We start from the raw sequence: 19855 nt of genomic DNA, 5'->3' as shown, positions 1-19855 counted from the left end.
ACAGGGTGCATTGCATTGCTCATCGGTTGGCTCTGAGTACTTCAGAAGCAGCTGAGAAAATGCCATTGTTGAAGAAGTACCAACAAATTCTGTGCAACTTGTTCTACTACTTTAAGGTAAGGAAACTACTACATAATTAGAATCTACAATGCTATGTATTATCTTCTTATTTTCAAAATTCAGCAGGTTAAGGTTTAACTTTAGATCGGTTAACAAATGATATTTATTTGTCACTTCAGGGCAGTGGACAAAGAGAGGCACGTCTTCATGCAATCCAAGATGTCTTGGACAGTCCCAAGCTTACCATCAAGGAAGTACATTCTATGCGCTGGATGCCTTGCTCCGATGCATTGACAGCTGTGTATAGGTGTCTAGATAGTCTGTTGACATATTCTGGAGGGTCATCTGACAAGGACAATAAAGCGACAGGATTATGAAAAAAAGGTACTGATATAATACTATTTTTAATTTGTAGGAATGTTTGAGGATGGTCTATCAGAAATTTTTCACAGACAATTTGACATTATGAATTAAAACTGACATTTATTATCCCTGGTAATGCTGCAATGCATTGCATTTAAATCTAATGGAATTTCCATAGAAATCACACAAAATAACAAACTCTTCATTACCATTTTCAAGTTCTTCCTGTCCAGGAAACTTATTAGTACATTGGATTATTTTAATTACCATGAATAACCATTTTGCTTTAATGTTTTTATATGATTATATACAAAAATATAATTATTTTGAATTTGCAGGTAAAACTAGAAGAATGCTTAAGTGACTAGGCCAAGTGAAGATGACACTACATACTTGAATCAATTGAAGCAAGGCCTTCAAGGAGAAGATTACTCGGGTCATCATGTGACGACAACAAACTCTAGCCCGGAAAACTTGACAAACACCTTAGTCTAACTGAGAAGATCAATAAAAGGCATGTGTATTTCTAAGGCATTTATTTGCAATCAAAGTTAAACCTTGTCTGGCTTAAGTGCAAGAGATCTCTAAAAAGTTTGTTAAATAGAAGTAACTTTAATGTTCGATCAGCTTCATTTTTAGTAAATTTCAATGATTTTATTTTGTGGGTTTTCAATGAATGGCCTACTGACCAGTTTTGCTGTCTTTGATCTACAACCCATCAGTTTCCTGGACAAAGGGAAACTTGAAGAGTATGGGAGAGAAGACATTGGTGTTCTTTGTGATATCTATGGAAAAGAAAAATCAGCTCAGTGGAAGGAAGATGGAGAAGTAAAGTCATCCACATCTGACCTAGTGATTGACCTGAAAAGGCCAAAGCTGAATGGAGCTTTTTAAAGAAAGTTGTTCTTGCTGAAAATTATCCTAGACCTTTGGTGTTTAATATATGCATATCATAGGGAATCTTTTCCAAATATGTCAATCTGGCTTAGCTTGCTCTCACATCAGCTGTCCATACTGCTGGTTGTGAGAGAGATGTTTCAGTACAAAATAGGATTCTCACTAAATTGAAGTGTAGATTGTCTGTTGAAAAGCAACATGAACTGATGGTGGTAAAGTTACAGAAAGGTGCAACTGACTTCAATGCAGCATTAACAATTTGGGAATTTTAAAAGAATCGTAGGTTGTATGACTTTAAGAAGTATAATGATTTACTATCTTGTTTGATTTAATTTTTATATGCGAGGCAGGACTGAAAATTACTAAAAGTTTGAAAATTACTAAATACCTAATGATGCCCTACCTGTTTGAATTACTTCATTTACACCTAATCATTAAATATCAAAATTCATTGATACAAATACATATATTCTTAGAGCAATTCTTTGAAAAGGCTATTTAAACATTTAATGTTGAATTAAAGAATTTCTATGAATATGTAAATTTGTGTAAGTATATTCACTGATTATCTTACAGAGAATAAGTGGATGTGACATTAACACTGTTGTTGACCATATTCTATCTACAGGATAACCAGTAAGGCAGTTTATTTAACTGTACTTAAATGTTTTGACAGTAATTTTCAGTTGCAGAATTTCTTCGTTAAGATTGGACCCATAGTTTTCATCTTGGGACCCATAGACTTGAAAGTTGTGAGTCCCAAGGACTCAAAAGTAAGGAGTAAATTCAAAAACACTATAAGTATTACTGTTTACCTAGTCTCATTTAACTTCTAGCTCTGGCTAAAGTGATAAAGAGGATGAAAGAATGGAGAATATAGGTTACAATCCATGCTTGGCATGCTTCATTCACTGGTGTTACACATTGCACTGTTGAGGAAACATGCTTGCATAAATGTGTGGACTTATTAGGAATCTGTGACAGGATGGACGTACCGGGGACAATAACTACCAGAACAAATCAACACCCATTACAATATTTACAAATTTATTTACAGAAAATGATTATTTACAATGAATAATTGATAAGTGAAAAAAAATCTTATTATCAAAAAAAAATAAAAAAAATCTGAGCTCAGTAACTCTTTTATCAAGTATAAAGTTCTAACACTGACTGTTCGTTGACACAGATGTTTCCGTTAACTTTGAACTTTAAGTAGCACAAAAATATGATATATCTTCAAGTAAAGTCCCTTTAAAACGTGAATACGTTGACTCCCTATCATGGTAGGTGATTGGATCCCTGAGCTGACTTCTGTGGAGCACGAAAGTCATCGTCTTTGCGGTTTACGGCACAACCATGGGACGAAATCTCTGCGATGGGAAAATCACATCAAGGCGAGTGAAGACAAGTGAACCTTGGGTATTGTACTTCCAGCTTGTGACATCATCACCAGGTAAAAATCGGCTGGAGGAAGAAGCTAAAATATATAACATATGGTAAGCACCATAGCAAGACAAATAAGTCAGGGCATAAAACTGCTCCTTTGGGTACACCATACCTCCGTAGGCTCCCTAAAATATTACGTGCTACTTATACAAAATATATGTGCTACTTAGTTCATACGTTCATAAGTCTAAAGTTTAAGTATGAAAAAAGATATGAAAAGTTTATGATGAAAAATTATAGAGGAAATGATAAAATGCAGCTATTATTTACAACTATAAATTAACAAAATTCAATGCAATTCAAACGTTATACAATAGCTGGTATCAATATAATATCAAATGCCATACAACCAAACGGACACTGTTTAGATTTGCTTTAGACTGGCACACAATAATTTCAAATTACAATAACATATTACATACATGATACTAGACTTGCCACATAGATTTGACATTACAATGCAATGCAGTATCAGCGTTCCATAGTTAACATGAGAGGTATTTCATGAGACAAATCTGACATTTACCTCAATAACTCAAAAATTTACAAAAAGATGATGCAATACCTGCATTTACACTACAGATACAATAAGGCCCGTATGTCAGTTTGTGACACACGTACCCCCTTAAAAAGAAAATTTATAATTTTCTTAAAGGGGAATCGCCGGTAGCTGCTACACACACAATTTGTAGGTGTGGTTTATCTGTAGCAGACGATAAGATTCCAACAGGTATCTGATAATGTTTGCCTCCAGTAACGACTAATGGTCACCAGCATAGAGAACACCAAGTACTAGTATTTCATGTATTTCATAAATAATTATGTGTATTTACATTTTTAGTTAAAATGTAAACTTTATATTAGTCATATTAATCAACAATTGATAACAAATGCTTTTAGAACAATGTTGTTATTAATAAACTTAAATCATAACACATTATTGTAACATCTGTATACATTGCAATATTACTTTTTAAATCAGCAAATTCTTGAATAAATTTAGAGGACTTGATTATAATAAATAATAATAAATCATATTCATAAACTGATATGCTACTTGTATATTCATCATTATATATATATTATAATGCTTCTAATCTATCTGTATTTATGCAAGTCAAATAAAAAATGACCATTGGTATGGTATATAGACAACTGGACATCTGTAGTGCAATGTGTTAATTGGTATCAGTTAATAAACACTTTCTTACATCATCACACATGGTAATCAATGGTGAATATAAACACTTTATTACCATACTAAACCTTATATATACCCTTTTAAACTTCTTATAAACAGTGAAAAAATGAGTTTGTTGAAATAATATATTATGTACTTTAAACATAAATTTTATTAATGTTATTTCTTAGTTTACCACAAGACCTATCAGCCTTTACCTGCCTATTCTGTTTATTGTAAATTTTCCAAATATTTTTATTTACCTGGCATAATTGGTAAAGAGGCATCTTTTAGAAATCATTTTTACAGATTTTAATTGTGTTCTTAATGAATACTAATATTTACCTAATGGGAATTTTCACGAATGCAAATTACATTTATTAGACTAAATACATGTGCAGTCTTCACAAAATGCAATCTACATGTGAATATATAGATAATTGATGAGAATGTTTCATGCTGGGTCATAAAATAATCCCTGATCTTCATGAAACAGATAACTGTAATGGTCAGTGGATCATAAACTAATTTGGGTCAAGTTCCATAGACACTAGAAACAATTTTTGAGGGGTTGCAGGATTATCTGTTATGTTGACTTTATTATTTCAAAAATTAAAGAGTAAACTATTCTGCCCCATTAAAGTACATAGCGTTACTATAATTTAATTATAGAGTTCTGAGCATATAGCATTATTTTAGTACAAAATATATCATATATAAGCAAACAGATACTGTACACATAAATAATGGAATCATCCGTTCCAGATATGCTGACATTGTGAAATTTCCCGACAAAATTTTTGTGTGAGATTTTTGACAAAATGGCTGAAAGACGAGAAATTACTTTGAAAGTTTCAAGGGAACAGTTTGATACATTGGTTCATCTTTTTTTTAATTTAATGAGTGGGATTTTGAGAATTCATTAGTGAAATCAGAGTGGGCACAGGATGATGAGGAAAATGATTTTAATGATTCTAATAATAGTGAAAACTTGCTTGTTGCTGAAAATGTGGAAATGCCATGTCCAGTAACTGAGGGAGCGACAGGCGGTGGGGACAATGATGATGATGACAGTGATGATAATATGGATGACAGACAGGCTAACCTTGTGGATACTGACATTGGACAAGTGTGTCAACATTGCTTCCTGAATCCATGCGTTACTCTACAACGACAGTCCTGGCTTGGTAATGGTGCAAATCCACATGAAAGAAATAGTGGGTTACGGAAAAAAAGGTACCAAAAATACTGGAATATGCTATCCAATGCAGGGGCTTGGTACTTCCCTTCAGTATATTCAGAAAAAAGCAGAAAAAAGCAAAGGGCATTAAACAGGACATGAACAGAGACTGATGTGTGGACATTAAGGGAGATTATGTGTAATTAATCAAGCGCGGGACTTGTACCCAAACCTTCCAGGCCAGCCATACATGGGCCATAAATGGAACTAGATACACAAAATTCATCTATATTTTAAAAATAAAATGACAAAAGAAACTAAAATTTTGTATTATGTAATAATGTATATATACTAAAAAGTTACAATCATTTCAAAACAGTGACATATGTATCATAAAAAGAAATATTCACCTAAGAATTATTACAAATGGATAACATATCATTTGGAATTATAACTATGATGGACCTAGAACTCAGGTTAGTGGAATTATTAACTCAATAATCATAATATCTAAATCAAAGAAGCATAATAAAAAAGCATGCAAATGTGCATGCATTCAAAACTAACCATAATCAAAAGTAAACACACTTTTTTATAAATGTGAGCTATATATCTTGTACATGAAACTCTGCTAGGAACAAAATATCCATACACACAAGTGGGTTATATACAGCTTGTGGTTGTTTACATCACATGACTTGGGTCAAAGGTCGTTTCAGATTCAAATTTTCAATAAAATACCTTGATATTTCAATTTTGTAACTGCTGTATCTAATTTATTCAATGGGTTATTTGTGGAAGGAATACATTTTTGTGAACAGAAAACATGTCCCCACAACTGCATATTTTTTTTAAAAAAATAAATACAACTTATTTCTGGTAAATTCCTGAAAAATCTCTCTCTGATGAAAATTATTGCAAAAAACAGCCACCATTTGAAATTTGGCTCCTCCCACTTCTTTTTATAGCAAAGGTTGGGGTTTAAATGAAAACAAAATGACATCCTAAAAATAACAAACACAAAAAACACACTGTCACTATCTGTACACCATATAATATAGCCACCTGTCTACACTCTACTCAAATAATCTGCGCCTACATTTTCTCTACCAGGAATTGCTCTAATACTGATCCTATATGGCTGCAATGCCAATGCCCATCTCATCAACCTGGAATTGCTAAGTTTCGCTTTATTCAAATAAGTGAGCGGCTGATGATCTGTCTCTAAGACACAGTCTTTACCGAACAAATACCGGTGAAACTTAGCTACTGCCCATACTATCGCTAAACACCCCTTCTCTATCACTGAGTAATATTTTGCTCCCTAGGTAGCAATTTCCTACTAGCATACGCTACAGGTAATTTCTCTCCATCACTTTTCTGAAGCAATACAGAGCCTAAACCTACATCTGAAGCATCTACTCTCAATATAAAAGTCTGATCTAAATCTGGCAACTTCAAAATAGGCGGACTCATTGAGCTAGCCTTCAAAGTCTGGAAAGCCTTTTCTTGACTCTCACCCCACTCTACAAGATTTGGCTGGCCCTTTTTCGTCAAATCTGTGAGTCGAACTGCAATGGCGGCGAAATTTGAGATAAACTTAAAAATATCAATAAAAATACACATACAAAATAAATATCTGTCAATACAATTGAGAAATTTTCTAACAAGTCTACTAATTCCTGCTTACATTTTACTTGTAATTCTGGATTTATCTCTACATGTTTGTACGTTTCTGTACCCTGTTTTATAGGACATAAAACTATATCCTTTTCTACTCTACTTGAAAACTCATCACTACTTTCATTCGGATCTAATCTGTCATAATCTTTCTGATCCTCCTCTACAATAGCTGCTCCAACCTTACTTAATATACCCTTATCTAGTATAGACTTACTATCATCCTTCCTTTCACAGTACTGTTTCAGCATGTTTGCGTGAAAAGTTTTCAACCTTCCGTCTACATCTATCCTGTAATCTAGTCTATTTACTACCTTTACAATTACGTAAGGACCCTTCCAATGTAACAACTTATTATGTTTCGTAAGTTACAATACAAGTACTTTACTACCTGCCTTAAACCTCCTATCTCTAGCCTTCCTATCGTAAAACTTCTTGTATCTAGCACTACTTTTCGCCATTGTTGCTGAGCTATCTTACACGTATCCTCCAATTTTTCTTGCAAATCCATAACATACTGGTAAGTGGTTTTAACCTCATCATTCTCCGTCTTACCAGCCCATAACTCTCTTAACACAGTTATCGGTCCACGGATTGTTCTGCCGTAAAGTAACTCAAAGGGAGAAAATCCCAAACTTTCTTGCGGAATTTCATGGTAAGCAAACAACATAGCATTCAAATACCTATCCCAATCTCTAGGTCTCTCACTACACATACGCTTCAACATTTGCTTCAAACTACCGTTAAACTTCTCTACTAAACCGTTACACATAGGGTGATACGGTGTTGTAGTTAACTGCCTTAATGACAAAAACCTACTAACTTCTGTCATAAGATCTGACGTAAACTGTAATCCACAGTCGGTAAGCATTTCCTCTGGCACTCCTTATCTACTATACATATCTACTAATGCCTCTGCTACTCTCTCAGTTTTAATACTAGGTAGTGCTATGGCTTCTGGGTATCTAGTAGCATAATCTACCATAGTCAAAATATATCTGTTTTTCCTATCAGTCATAGGCTCGATCGGACCAACAATGTCGACAACAACTCTCTTAAACGGAGTATCAATCAAAAGCATTTTTCTTAACGGAACTTTGCTTACTCTACCCTTAGCTATAGTACGTTGACAAATACTACATGACTGACAAAACCTCCAAACCTCTGCCATTACTCCTGGCCAGTAAAAATCGCCTAATGTACTATCACTAGTTTTCCTTACCTAAATGACCTGACATGTAACGAATCAAGTGCACCTTTCAGCACAGTTTCTCTAAGACATTTAGGTACAACCACTGTCTACTTTTGTCTAAATTCTGGGCGGTATACTCTCTATATAACAACTTATTCCTCATCTCAAACCTAACTGAACCCTTACCTCTACATTGCTTAGTCATACCTTCCTCAGCTTTCCTTCTACACAAATCTAAAGTGCTATCTTTCTGTTGCTTTTCTAAGAATTCCTCTCTAGATAAATCTAAAATCTGAGATGGAACTTTAAGCTTTACTTGTTTCTTAACTTTGGCTTGCGCCCTAATTTCTACTGCTGACGCTAAGCTACTAAACTGAGGTTCTACAGCTCCCTCTATATTATCAATTATAACATCATTGGTAGGATTATCTACAACCAACGCCTCTACTGTACCCTTGAAATACGGACAATCAATATTTATTCTAGCTATATCTAGCCTTTGTTCACTCTCATCTATGTAACTGACATCTACGGGTTTTCTCTACAAACTGACTTGCTTCAATTAAGTCACGTTTCACTATCACACATGTAAAACCTGTGTTTCGCATAGCGATTACATCCCTACCATTACAAGTACCGGGTTTTGTAGGACATGTACTTACACTAAGCATACCTAACTCCTCAACATCACTGAGTTCTGTAATACTATTTCCACTCTCCGACCTATTTGACTTACTCCTATCTCTATCTCTATTTCTTCCTCTACCTCTATTCCTAGTTCGGTCACGGCCTCTACCTCTATTTCTATATTCCGTACTATTTCTATTCTCCCCTTTTCTACTTTCCTGTTCCTGCTCTACCTCTACCTCAGCTGCTGCATTAGCACTATTACCGTACTTTCCACTCCTACAGTAATATGAGCTATGCCCTATACGACCACAATTAGTACATTTCAGTACACCAAAGGGTTGATAACCTCCACCTCTATTTGCACCATTACTACTACCTCTATTACTAGTGCCTACATTACGACTACTGGGATACTGTCTCTAAGGTATTTCATATGGTTTATGGCTTCTGTCCTTATTGGTTCGATTCACGACATACCTGGGACCTCCACGAGTCTTTGCAAACATCTGCATCTTCTGCTACATCCTTAGCTTTCACTAACCTCTTACTACTCAAATTCTGATACAGTTCTCTGTTACATACATCTAAGAATTGGTCCCTAAGTATAAAATCTAACAACCCTTCGTAAGTTTTCTCTGCCTTACTCAACCTAAGCCAACCGTCTAAATATCTACTTATTCTGGTTAAAAACATCACAAAGGTCTCATTATCACGAGGCCTTTCAGTTCTTAACTTTTTCTTATATCCATCGTCAGTGAGTTCGAACTGACGTAACAAAGCGGCTTTCAGTTTATCATAGTCCTTCCTATCTTCTAACGGAAGTCTATCAAAAACTGTCTTGTCGTACCTTTCAGAAGGAACGGTAAGTTGAGTGACCATATCTCTTTCAATATTCTAGCCTTACCAAGTAATAATCAACTGTAACTAGTGTTAACACTTTAGTGCAATTAATAAAACAAAAATAAACCAAAGTGCTTTATTCTATGATAAAGTGCAGGTATAACATATATGTGGAGCTTTAACACATAAGAGTAGGTTAAAAGTATATGCAAATAAACAAGCTTGCTAACACTAAATAAAAATACTGTATCTAGTATGTATACAGTACACTAATAAATAATAGGATCACTGGGAGAAGTAGGGCGACGCACAGGTAAGAGTGAGTAAGAGTAGGATAACTCTCCTTGTCAAGGTCGGTCACTCTCAGCACAGATATATGGTGGCTTAATCATAGAGTGACACAAAATAAACCCAAAAGAAAAATAAAAGGAACGCACTCACCCCAGAATCCAAGTGTCGTATGCAACTGTCTATCAGTCTGTGATCACTAAAGCTGGTTAGCTGAAGCTATGGACCTGTCTTGCCTTGTCTGAGGTAAGTCGTCACTCTGAAAAATGAATAAAACTATTATATGTGTAACAATAGAACAAAACAAGAGGAATCTTTACAAATTATTGCTGCAGTCAAATGAGTGTTAATAATGTTCGAATAGCTACTATATCTGGTCGACCATCCCACTTCTGACACAATTTGTGACAGGATGGACGTACCGGGGACAATAACTACCAGAACAAATCAACACCCATTACAATATTTACAAATTTATTTACAGAAAATGATTATTTACAATGAATAAATGAAAAGTGAAAACAATCTTATTATCAGAAAGAAAGAAAACAATCTGAGCTCAGTAACTCTTTTATCAAGTATAAAGTTCTAACACTGACTGTTCGTTGACACAGATGTTTCCGTTAACTTTGAACTTTAAGTAGCATAAAAATATGATATATCTTCAAGTAAAGTCCCTTTAAACCGTGAATACGTTGACTCCGTTTTGGCTCCCTATGATGGTAGGTGATTGGATCCCTGAGCTGACTTCAGTGGGTCACAAAAGTCATCGTCTTTGCGGTTTACGGCACAACCATGGGACGAAAGCTCTGCGCTTGGAAAATCACATTCAGGCGAGTGAAGACAAGTGAACCTCGGGTATTGTACTTCCGGGTTGTGACATCATCACCAGGTAAAATCGTCTGGCGGAAGAAGCTAAAATATATAACATATGATAAGCACCATAGCAAAATAAATAAGTTAGGGCATAAAACTGCTCCTTTGGGTACACCATACCTCCGTAGGCTCCCTAAAATATTACGTGCTACTTATACAAAATATATGTGCTACTTAGTTCATACGTCACGTGATTAAAATACGTCACTTATTACTTCCGTTATTTCTAAAATTAATTACTTAAAAGTCTAAAATTTAAGTATGAAAAAAGATATGAAAAGTTTATGATGAAAAATTATAGAGGAAATGATAAACTGCAGCTATTATTTACAACTACAAATTAACAAAATTCAATGCAATTCAAACGTTATACAATAGCTGGTATCAATATAATATCAAATGCCATACAACCAAACGGACACTGTTTAGATATGCTTTAGACTGGTAAACAATAATTTCAAATTACAATAACATATACATACATGATACTAGACTTGCCACATAGATTTAACATTACAATACAATTAACAGTATCGGCGTTCCATAATTAACAACGAAATGTTTGACATATGTTTATGACAAAGCGTACTTTACAATTATCATGTTACACAAAAATTTCAGTACAAATCTTACAGCTTATATAAACGAAACAGTCTAGATTCCTCTTTCGAAATAATTTACAAAAGTCTGAAAATTTTAATAAATTATCCTGACATACCGAAACTAGCCAAAATCACATGCCGAAAAAGTAGACGTTTACAAAATTCTGTAGAATTAACAAAAATTTACTAAATAAAAATCGTAATTCAAAACATATACAACAAGAGCTGTCGGAGGACAGCAACGCTCGACTATTCAACAGCCTTGTCGCTTGAATGAATACGAAAGTCGAAAAAGGGGCATAATTTAGTAAAAAAGTAAAATAGGGTTATGGAACTTGCATAGTGCTTATCAGTTCTTGACAGTGGACAAGTGTATGAAGTTTCAATCCATTCCCATTAGTGGGTTCTGAGGTACCAGCTTACATTATAAGAATTTAACCCAAAACTCCTAAGTTGAAAACGGGGCATAATTTTGTAAAATGCGAAGTTGAGTTATTGACCCTTTGCACTGCATGTCATATCATGACAGTGAACTAGTGTGTGAAGTTTCAATCCTTTCCTATTAGTGGATACTGAGATACCAGATTACATACAAAAACTTAACCAAAATTTTCTATGTTGAAAAAGGGGAATAATTTGGTAAAAAAGCAAAATAAAGTTATGGAACCTGCTTTGTGCATGTCAGATCATGACAGTGAACAAGTGTGTGAAGTTTCAATCCATTCCCATTAGTGAGTACCGAGATACCAGCTTACATACAAAACCTTAACCAAAAAATTCTAAGTCGAAAAAGGGGCATAATTTTGTAAAAAAGCAAAATAGAGTTATGGACCTGAGCAATGTAAGTCAGTTTATCACAGTAAATAAGTGTGTGAAGTTTCAATCCATTCCCACAAGTGGTTACTGAGATACCAGCTTACATACAAAACCTTAACCAAAAATTTCTAAGTCAAAAAAGGGGCATAATTTTGTAAAAAAAGCAAAACAGAGTTATGGAACCTGTGCAGTGTAAGTCAGTTTATCACAGTGAATAAGTGTGTGAAGTTTCAATCCATTCCCACAAGTGGTTGCTGAGATACCAGCTTACATACAAAAACTTAACCAAATCGGGACGCGGACGCCGACGCCGACGCCGACGCAGACGCGGACGCCGACGCATGGGCGAGTCCAATAGCTCTACTATTCTATGAAATGTCGAGCTAAAAATCTAATAAATAAACTTCTCACCTCGATCGAGCATAAATTTCTACCAAGGAAGATCAGTTTGACATAGATTCGTCTAATGTCGATAGTGGTGTGCGCTAGGCATATGTAGTCCAGTCTATTTGTAGGGTAATGTCCCGCCAAATATTAAATTTCATGGGACTCACGGCTTATGCGTGTACTCTGGCTATTTTTATTTTCACGGGATTCACGATATAGCCGGGAAATCTGACTACTTTGGCGCGGATTGGAATTGACAATTTTAGGCCCGTTATAGTGGTTTTGGGGATAAAAACATGAATTACTGAAGTTTATAAAATATCCGCTTTCTTATTACTGAACCGAATTTAATAAAATTTACATGGAAATTTAAGTTATGAAATACAGAAAAACATGAAAGGTATTTCATGCGACAAATCAGACATTTACCTCAATAACTCAAAACTTTACAAAAAGATGATGCAATACCTGCATTTACACTACAGATACAATGAGGCCCGTATGTCACTTTGTGACAGAATCCCTCACCCTGAAGTCAGGCATAATCCTATAAATATACATAATTTGGTGTTGAATGTTATATGCTTCAGACTTTAACCTTTCCTTACCCCGTGTACCCGGAAAAGACGTGTTATGCTGTATGCTAACGTATTAAGTTGCGGCGAAAATGACAAGTGACGAGAGGTACGTTATTTTGAGTCTGTATCATTCATTTCGTAGCTACACGAGTAAAACGATGAACATGGATGTATGCAGTGGTCCTTTTTTCTACACGGGGATGTAATTTTTTCCTATCGCATGTCCAACGTAAAATAAACTGTATACTACCCGTGATGCATGTTTTATTATTCTTTTACAGAGACAAATACAGGCTTGGGATTGTTTAATATAATATTTTCCTGAGCTGAAATCGACCATATAGTCCTAAGGTTACAGATAATAATATTTCATTGCATCTTTTTTCAGAATATACAAGTACAATCAAATAGATAAAGTAAGTGAAAAGTGCAAGTGGATCGCGCTACAATTTATTTCAACATTAGTTACAGCCCTCTCCAAACGGTCAAATTTGGTATCAATTTTTCCGATTTAGCATTTCTTTCGAGTTCTATCTATGTACATGTATTTTGATTGTGTCCTTTTTCCTTACTGACATGGCATTGAGATAGAAGTATATTTCGAGATTGAACATCAGTACATAAAGATTAAGGACTTTATGCCAAAGGTATATATGAAATGTATTTTTAATTGCGAAAAGTAGGTACAGGGAAAGATTAAATGGAAAATAAGATTATCTATTTTTCGTTCTGTCTGTCTGTCTGTCCGTCGCAAAGAAAGATTTAATGGACAATGAAATAAGATTATCTATTTTTCGTTCTGTCTATCTGTCTGTCGCAAAGAAAGGTTAAATGGACAATGAGATAAGATGGTCTATTTGTCTGTCTGTCATTTTGCATGTATATTTTCAAAACGTGACCTTGTAAACACGGGGGCTTCCGGCCCGTTTGCGCATGCGCATGCAATTTACAAAACGAGGTCCTTACATGGCTGTTTAATATACCATCCCCCAACTCAGATAGCTGACGACGTAAAAGAAAGTGAACAATGTTACAAGAAACTGTCTCATATTTTAAAAGATAATTATATTATATAAAGAAGAACAAAATTAGACGGATGGCGGAGTTCTTAACGCGTGCCCTCCGAATGGCTAATACTCTCCAGTATATCATTCTGAATCAGTTTCAATTGCGAGTGAAATACACATGACACCTGTGTCAGTCATTATCAATACAAAAGTCGACTATAAATATGAACAAGAGGGCCATGATGGCCCTAGGTTGCTCATCAGAGTAACACACCATAACAAACATGTTTGACTTAGTGACCCAGTTTTTGAAACCACATGACCCAGTTTCAAGCTGTCTGATTTTTCAAGAAGATAAACATTCTGACCAAGTTTCTTGAAGATTGAAGCAAAAATGTAACCTCCAATGTTTTTTTCTTTGATTTGGCCTAGTAACCTAGTTTGTTACCAAGCTTATTTTTGACCTGTTTGAAATTTCATGGAGACAAATATTCTGACCAATTCCATTAAAATTGGACTAAAAAATAAGGTCCGAGTTAAACAAGCGTTTTCTTTCATTTGACCTAGTGGCCTAGATTTTAACCCCACAAGACCTTGATTAAAACTTGTCCATGATTTCATAAATACAAACATTCTGACAAAGTTTCGTGAATTTTGGAGCAAAAAGGTGGCCTCTAGTGTATAAACAAGCTTTTCCTTTGATTTTTTGTTGGATTTAACGTCACACCGACACATGATAGGTCATATGGTGACTTTCCAGCTTTAATGGTAGAGGAAGACCCCAGGTGCCCCTCCGTGCATTATTTCATTTCGAGCGGGCACCTGGGTAGAACCACAGACCTTTGATTTTACCAAGTGACCTAGGTTTTAACCCTACATGCCTCAGAGTAAAAATCATACAAGACTTCATGATACCAAACATTCTGACCAAGTTTTATGAAGATTGAATAAAAAATGTGGCCCCTTGAGTGTTAACATGATTTACCTTTGATCTGACCGGGTGACCTAGTTTTTGACCCAAAATGACCCAGTTTCGAACTTGGCCTAGAGGTCATCAAGATAAAGATTCTGACTAAGTTTTATGAAGATTGTTTCATAAATGTGGCCTCTAGAATGTTAAGAATTTTTTCCTTTAATTTGACTGGGTGACCTAGTTTTTAACCCCAAATGACCCAGATTCAAACTTGACCTAGAAATCATTAAGACAAACATTCTGAACAGTTCTCATGAGTTTCAAACTCAAAATGTGGTCTCTAGAGTGTTAACAATATTTTCCTTTGATCTGGCCTAGTGACCTAGTTTTTTAACTTGACATAACCCATATTCAAACATAACCTAGGGGTTATCGAGATAAACATTCTGACAAAGTTTCATGAGGATAGGGTGATAAATGTGGCCTCTAGAGTGTTAACAATCTTTTCCTTTAATCTGACTCGGTGACTTAGTTTAAACCCACATTAACCAGATTCAAACTTGACCTAGAGGTCCTAAAGGCAAACATTCTGACTAATTCTCTTGAGTTTCAAACTTAAAATGTGGTCTCTAGAGTGCTAACAAGATTTTCCTTTGATCTGGACTAGTGACCTAGTTTTTGACCCGACATGACCCAAATTCAAACTTGGCCCAGGAATCGTCAAGATAAACATTTTGACCACATTTCATGAAGATAGTATCATAAATGTGGCCGCCCGCTAGAGTTTTAACAAGGTTTTCCTTTGATTTGACCGGGTGACCTAGTTTATGATTTAACATGACCCAGATTCAAACCTGGCCTAGAGGTCATCAAGGTTAACATTCTGACCAAGTTTCACAAAGATAGGGTCATAAATGTGGCCTCTAGGGTGTTTACAAGCTTTTCCTTTGATTTGACCTGGTGACCTAGTTTTTGAACCCAGATGACCCAAAATCGAACTCATCCAAGATTTTATTGAGGGTAACACTCTGATTGGGTTATAATTGTGACCTCTAGAGTGTTAAATGTCAAACTGTTGACGACTGACGACTGACGACGGACACAGGGCGGTCACAAAATCTAACCTTGAGCAATTCGTGCTCTAGTGAGCTAAAAAACGAGATATTATGCCAATTAAAGTTGTGTGCAAGTTTAATTAAAATAGATTGCAAAATGTGGTCTCTGTCGTGTTCACAAGAAATTGTAGACAGACGACGACGTTCGGGCGGACGAGGGGCGATCACAAAAGCTCACCTTGTCACTATGTGACAGGTGAGCTAAAAATTAGGCGAGATCTTAACAACAGTTGTTTTCTACTGCACAAAGGCAGGTACCCCACAAAGTCTAATGGTAAAAGCAATATATTTGTATAAGTTGCATATACATTTTCATACCGGACGATAAAACAGTAACCATTAGAGAAGATACCTACATGTACAGCTTTTGATTCTGGTTTAGTGACTTTCTTGGCTGACGAATTCCAATCAGATCCTAGTGGTGCATTGCCAGGACGAAGCAGCGTTAATGCAACATAGCTGCCACCTGAAAGAAATGGTAAATACATCACAAAATATATTCACTATATGTAATATTATGTCATCTCTATTTATATCACTATATCCATTTGAACTGAACGTGATCATTAGACGGCAAGGAATACTGAAATGAGCTGATTTTATTTGAAAACCACTGCCAAGTCTTTCATACATTTTCGGAAAGCCTTCTTAAAATACTCAAAAACAATATGACAGTTTGAAATTCAGAACATAGTTGATCATTGAGGCTGTAGTGTGTTTATGACATCATTTACACATTGCTAAACTAGGTATTTTTGTCACAAAAAACATATCCCCTATGTATACATTTAGCTCTGGCGGCCGTTTTGAGCAGCGAAGGGGAACGTGTTGGCAATATGCATAACAAAGCTTGGTACTCATCACTCCTGTGAAGTTTCGTTGAAATCCAGCAAGCAGTTTGACCTGTGAAGGCCGGATAAGAATTTTCTATTTTTAGCTCTGGTGGCCATTTTGTGCAGCCAAGCAGAACGTGCCGGCGATATGAACAGCTAGGCTTGGTACTGATCACTCAAAGTTTCGTCGAAATCCGGCCAGCAGTTTGACATGTGAAAGCCGGACAAGCTTAATGCGAACGGACAGATGGACAGACGGACGGACGGCAAAGGCAAAAACAATGTGTCTCCCCCATGGAGACATAATTAATTACGTCTAAAGTGTTAACAGTGTGTCCATGAACAGGCTCAATCAAACCGAGCCTGCAACATTTTCGTTTATGTCGTGTTGAGTGACCTGTGGTTTTCCACTTTTTTTATTTTCTCCATAAATTGACCTAATTACCCAGCTTTTTACTTTAGATCAGTCACTTTCATTCAGATAATGGTTTATGAAGTCACACAGGAAATTTGTCCTCTAGAGAGTTAACATGGTTTTCCTATTTACAGTAATAAATGTACCAGAGAAATCTCTTAGAAGTACATGACCCCTACTTTCTTCATTTATGTCGTTTATCAAACTCTTAAATGAGGTAAGGATTTGTTCTCTGAAATGGGTCTAGCTATGTTTGGTAGCTCTTTGAAAAAGGTCAGTTTTATATAGAATATATAGGGAAAACTATTTAGGCTATTGTGACCTACACAGGTGTAACATCATAAAATACAGGTCAAGTTCCACTTTGGCTACAAACCACCAATTGTTTGACGTAGTTATGGCCCCTTTCCAACTTAAATTTTGCCATACTTCAGTGACATGGTCGTATTGTGGGGGTATTATACGTCACTCCTGTGACCTCAGAATGGACTTTGTCTTTATGCTTAATTTGACTTCCATTTCAGTTAATACAGTCAATGTTTAAAAGTTTTTACAAGTCTTTTCTTTTTATTTAGGGAATTATGCAGAAATATTTTTAGCTCGCTAAAAACATACTTCCTTTGTCAGAAAGTCTGTTAAATGCTGATACCTCTAATTTAGCACAATTTTGAAAAAAAAATGTTATATTTTCTATAGTAAAGAGATTGATGAATCTGCAGTTTCTCCTTTTCCAGGGAAAAACAATGGATCTGTAAATGGAATACCTTATTTCCGCTGTAGGCCATGGCATGGACTGTTTGTTAGACACGATAAACTCATTATGGATAAGAAACGACGAGAAAAAGTGCTGCTCATTTGATGAATCGTAAATCTGTTGGACATGGGTCAGGAAATAGTCCATCAACCAAAGGGAGTGCTTCATCCGCCAAGAGAAAATAGTTCCACCACTCAAATATTAATATAAGAGTAATAAGAGATTTATTTTATCAAAAGTAAAAGTAAAAACTATATAGTGATAGTTTAAAATGTTTCATCATCTTGCACCTCACTGAAAAGGGGATACTGCTTATACTTGGTATTTTCCTGTGACCTTGGATACCTGGTTGCAGGTTATTAAAATAGAATTGTTGTACAGGAACAGTTGAAAGACATGAAATTTTGAGGAATGAATAATTCATATCAAAGGCAATGGAATAAAGACAAAACTATGTTTTCTTAAGGAGTGATAGTGACTTTCCAGCATTGCTAAAATATTTACATCTTTTTGTTCTGATATATATATAACAAAGCATATTTCATCTATATGTACACAGTAGTATCAAAATCTTAAATAGATATCGATATTCACAGAAGGTCAAGAAATCAATCTTAAGTCTGAGTTTTCTTAGTTGAAGGTCAAGAAATCAATCTTAAGTCTGAGTTTTCTTAGTTGATAATTATTCCTTCTGCTTAACATCAAATTTTCAGTGCTTGGCTAACAATGTGATTGATAGTATTTATTTTATCTACTGTAAAGTAATTGATGTAAGGGGAAGGCTACTGTTCATTTATGTTGCAGTTACGTCAGTTCGTAAAAAAATGCAAGAGTAAGGGTTAAAATCATAGTTTGGATCACACTTTGATGCATGGTTCAATGAAATTCCCTTTCGTTTTATCTTTAGAAGTTGAAATAACGAAATTATGTACCACTAATTCATGTTTTTTTGTGTGCAAAAAACACAAAATTTCATGCCCACAGAGTAACTTCTGCTGTCTGTATTTTATGAAAAAAGCTATTTGACAATACTAGTCAAGCAGCAGACACAGTTTTTAGCTTATCTGCAGCTCTCTTACGATTTTGCTTCCATCTTCTTTGGCTGCTGTTGTCCCTAATAAAAAAAGTAAATAAAAGTAAACTTACAGCCATTATTGGGGAGGGCGGAATGTTTATGACAAATACATGCATAAAAGGTTGTGGACTCTTACCTCATGCTTTATCATTTTCGATTTTGAGACAAGAGTCAGACTGGATGGTAGAGAGGAATTTCATTTGGAACTTTCAGTATGGTCTGTTGAAACTTCTACTCAAATGAACACTGATGGTTAGCCCTTATCATGCTAAACACGACTGGTTCTGCCTTTGCGACCAGTGTAGATCATGATCAGCCTGCACATCCATGCAGTCTGATCATGATCTGCACTGTTCGCCATTCAGTCAGTATTTTTTTGGTAAGCACCCCTTTTAACAGTGAATGGTACTGTCCAAATTGAAAGATGGATGAGTTCATAATAGAAATTTAGCAGGGTAAGGGTTAAAATCATAGTGTGGATCACACTTTGATGCATGGTTCAGTCAAATCAACAATCAAAATGGAAATAGTTATATTTAGGCCAGAAGGAATTAAAAAAGAATAAGTAATTTGTAATCTGCAAAAGTACTATATAGAGCATTATATTTAAGATGATGGAAATAATTGTTTAGGATGAGAAAAGATAATTTTAAGTTTTTCATTGCAAGTAGAATAAAATAGCTTAATAGAGTTAATACTAGACAAGTGGTATGTTAGATCAAAAT

The 19855-nt window shown here is 35.3% G+C and overlaps 1 protein-coding gene across 1 annotated transcript in view; it reads right to left on the bottom strand.

Annotated features, from left to right (window-relative positions):
• Window positions 1-16791, bottom strand: part of LOC128548136 (uncharacterized) — a 77649-nt gene extending 60858 nt beyond the window's left edge. Inside the window, exons 1-2 of the mRNA XM_053522538.1 lie at window positions 16788-16791; window positions 16410-16519 (exon numbers count right to left, since the gene is read on the bottom strand). Coding sequence (XP_053378513.1) covers window positions 16410-16519; window positions 16788-16791 — 114 coding nt within the window. The remainder of the gene's footprint in view (window positions 1-16409; window positions 16520-16787) is intronic.
• Between the last annotated feature and the right edge of the window lie 3064 nt (window positions 16792-19855).

The sequence above is a fragment of the Mercenaria mercenaria genome, chromosome 14 (genome assembly GCF_021730395.1).
Source record: "Mercenaria mercenaria strain notata chromosome 14, MADL_Memer_1, whole genome shotgun sequence".
Classification (NCBI taxonomy): Eukaryota; Metazoa; Mollusca; class Bivalvia; order Venerida; family Veneridae; genus Mercenaria; species Mercenaria mercenaria.
Note: the sequence above shows the minus strand (reverse complement) of the source record. Positions and strands in the feature narration are given on the sequence as shown.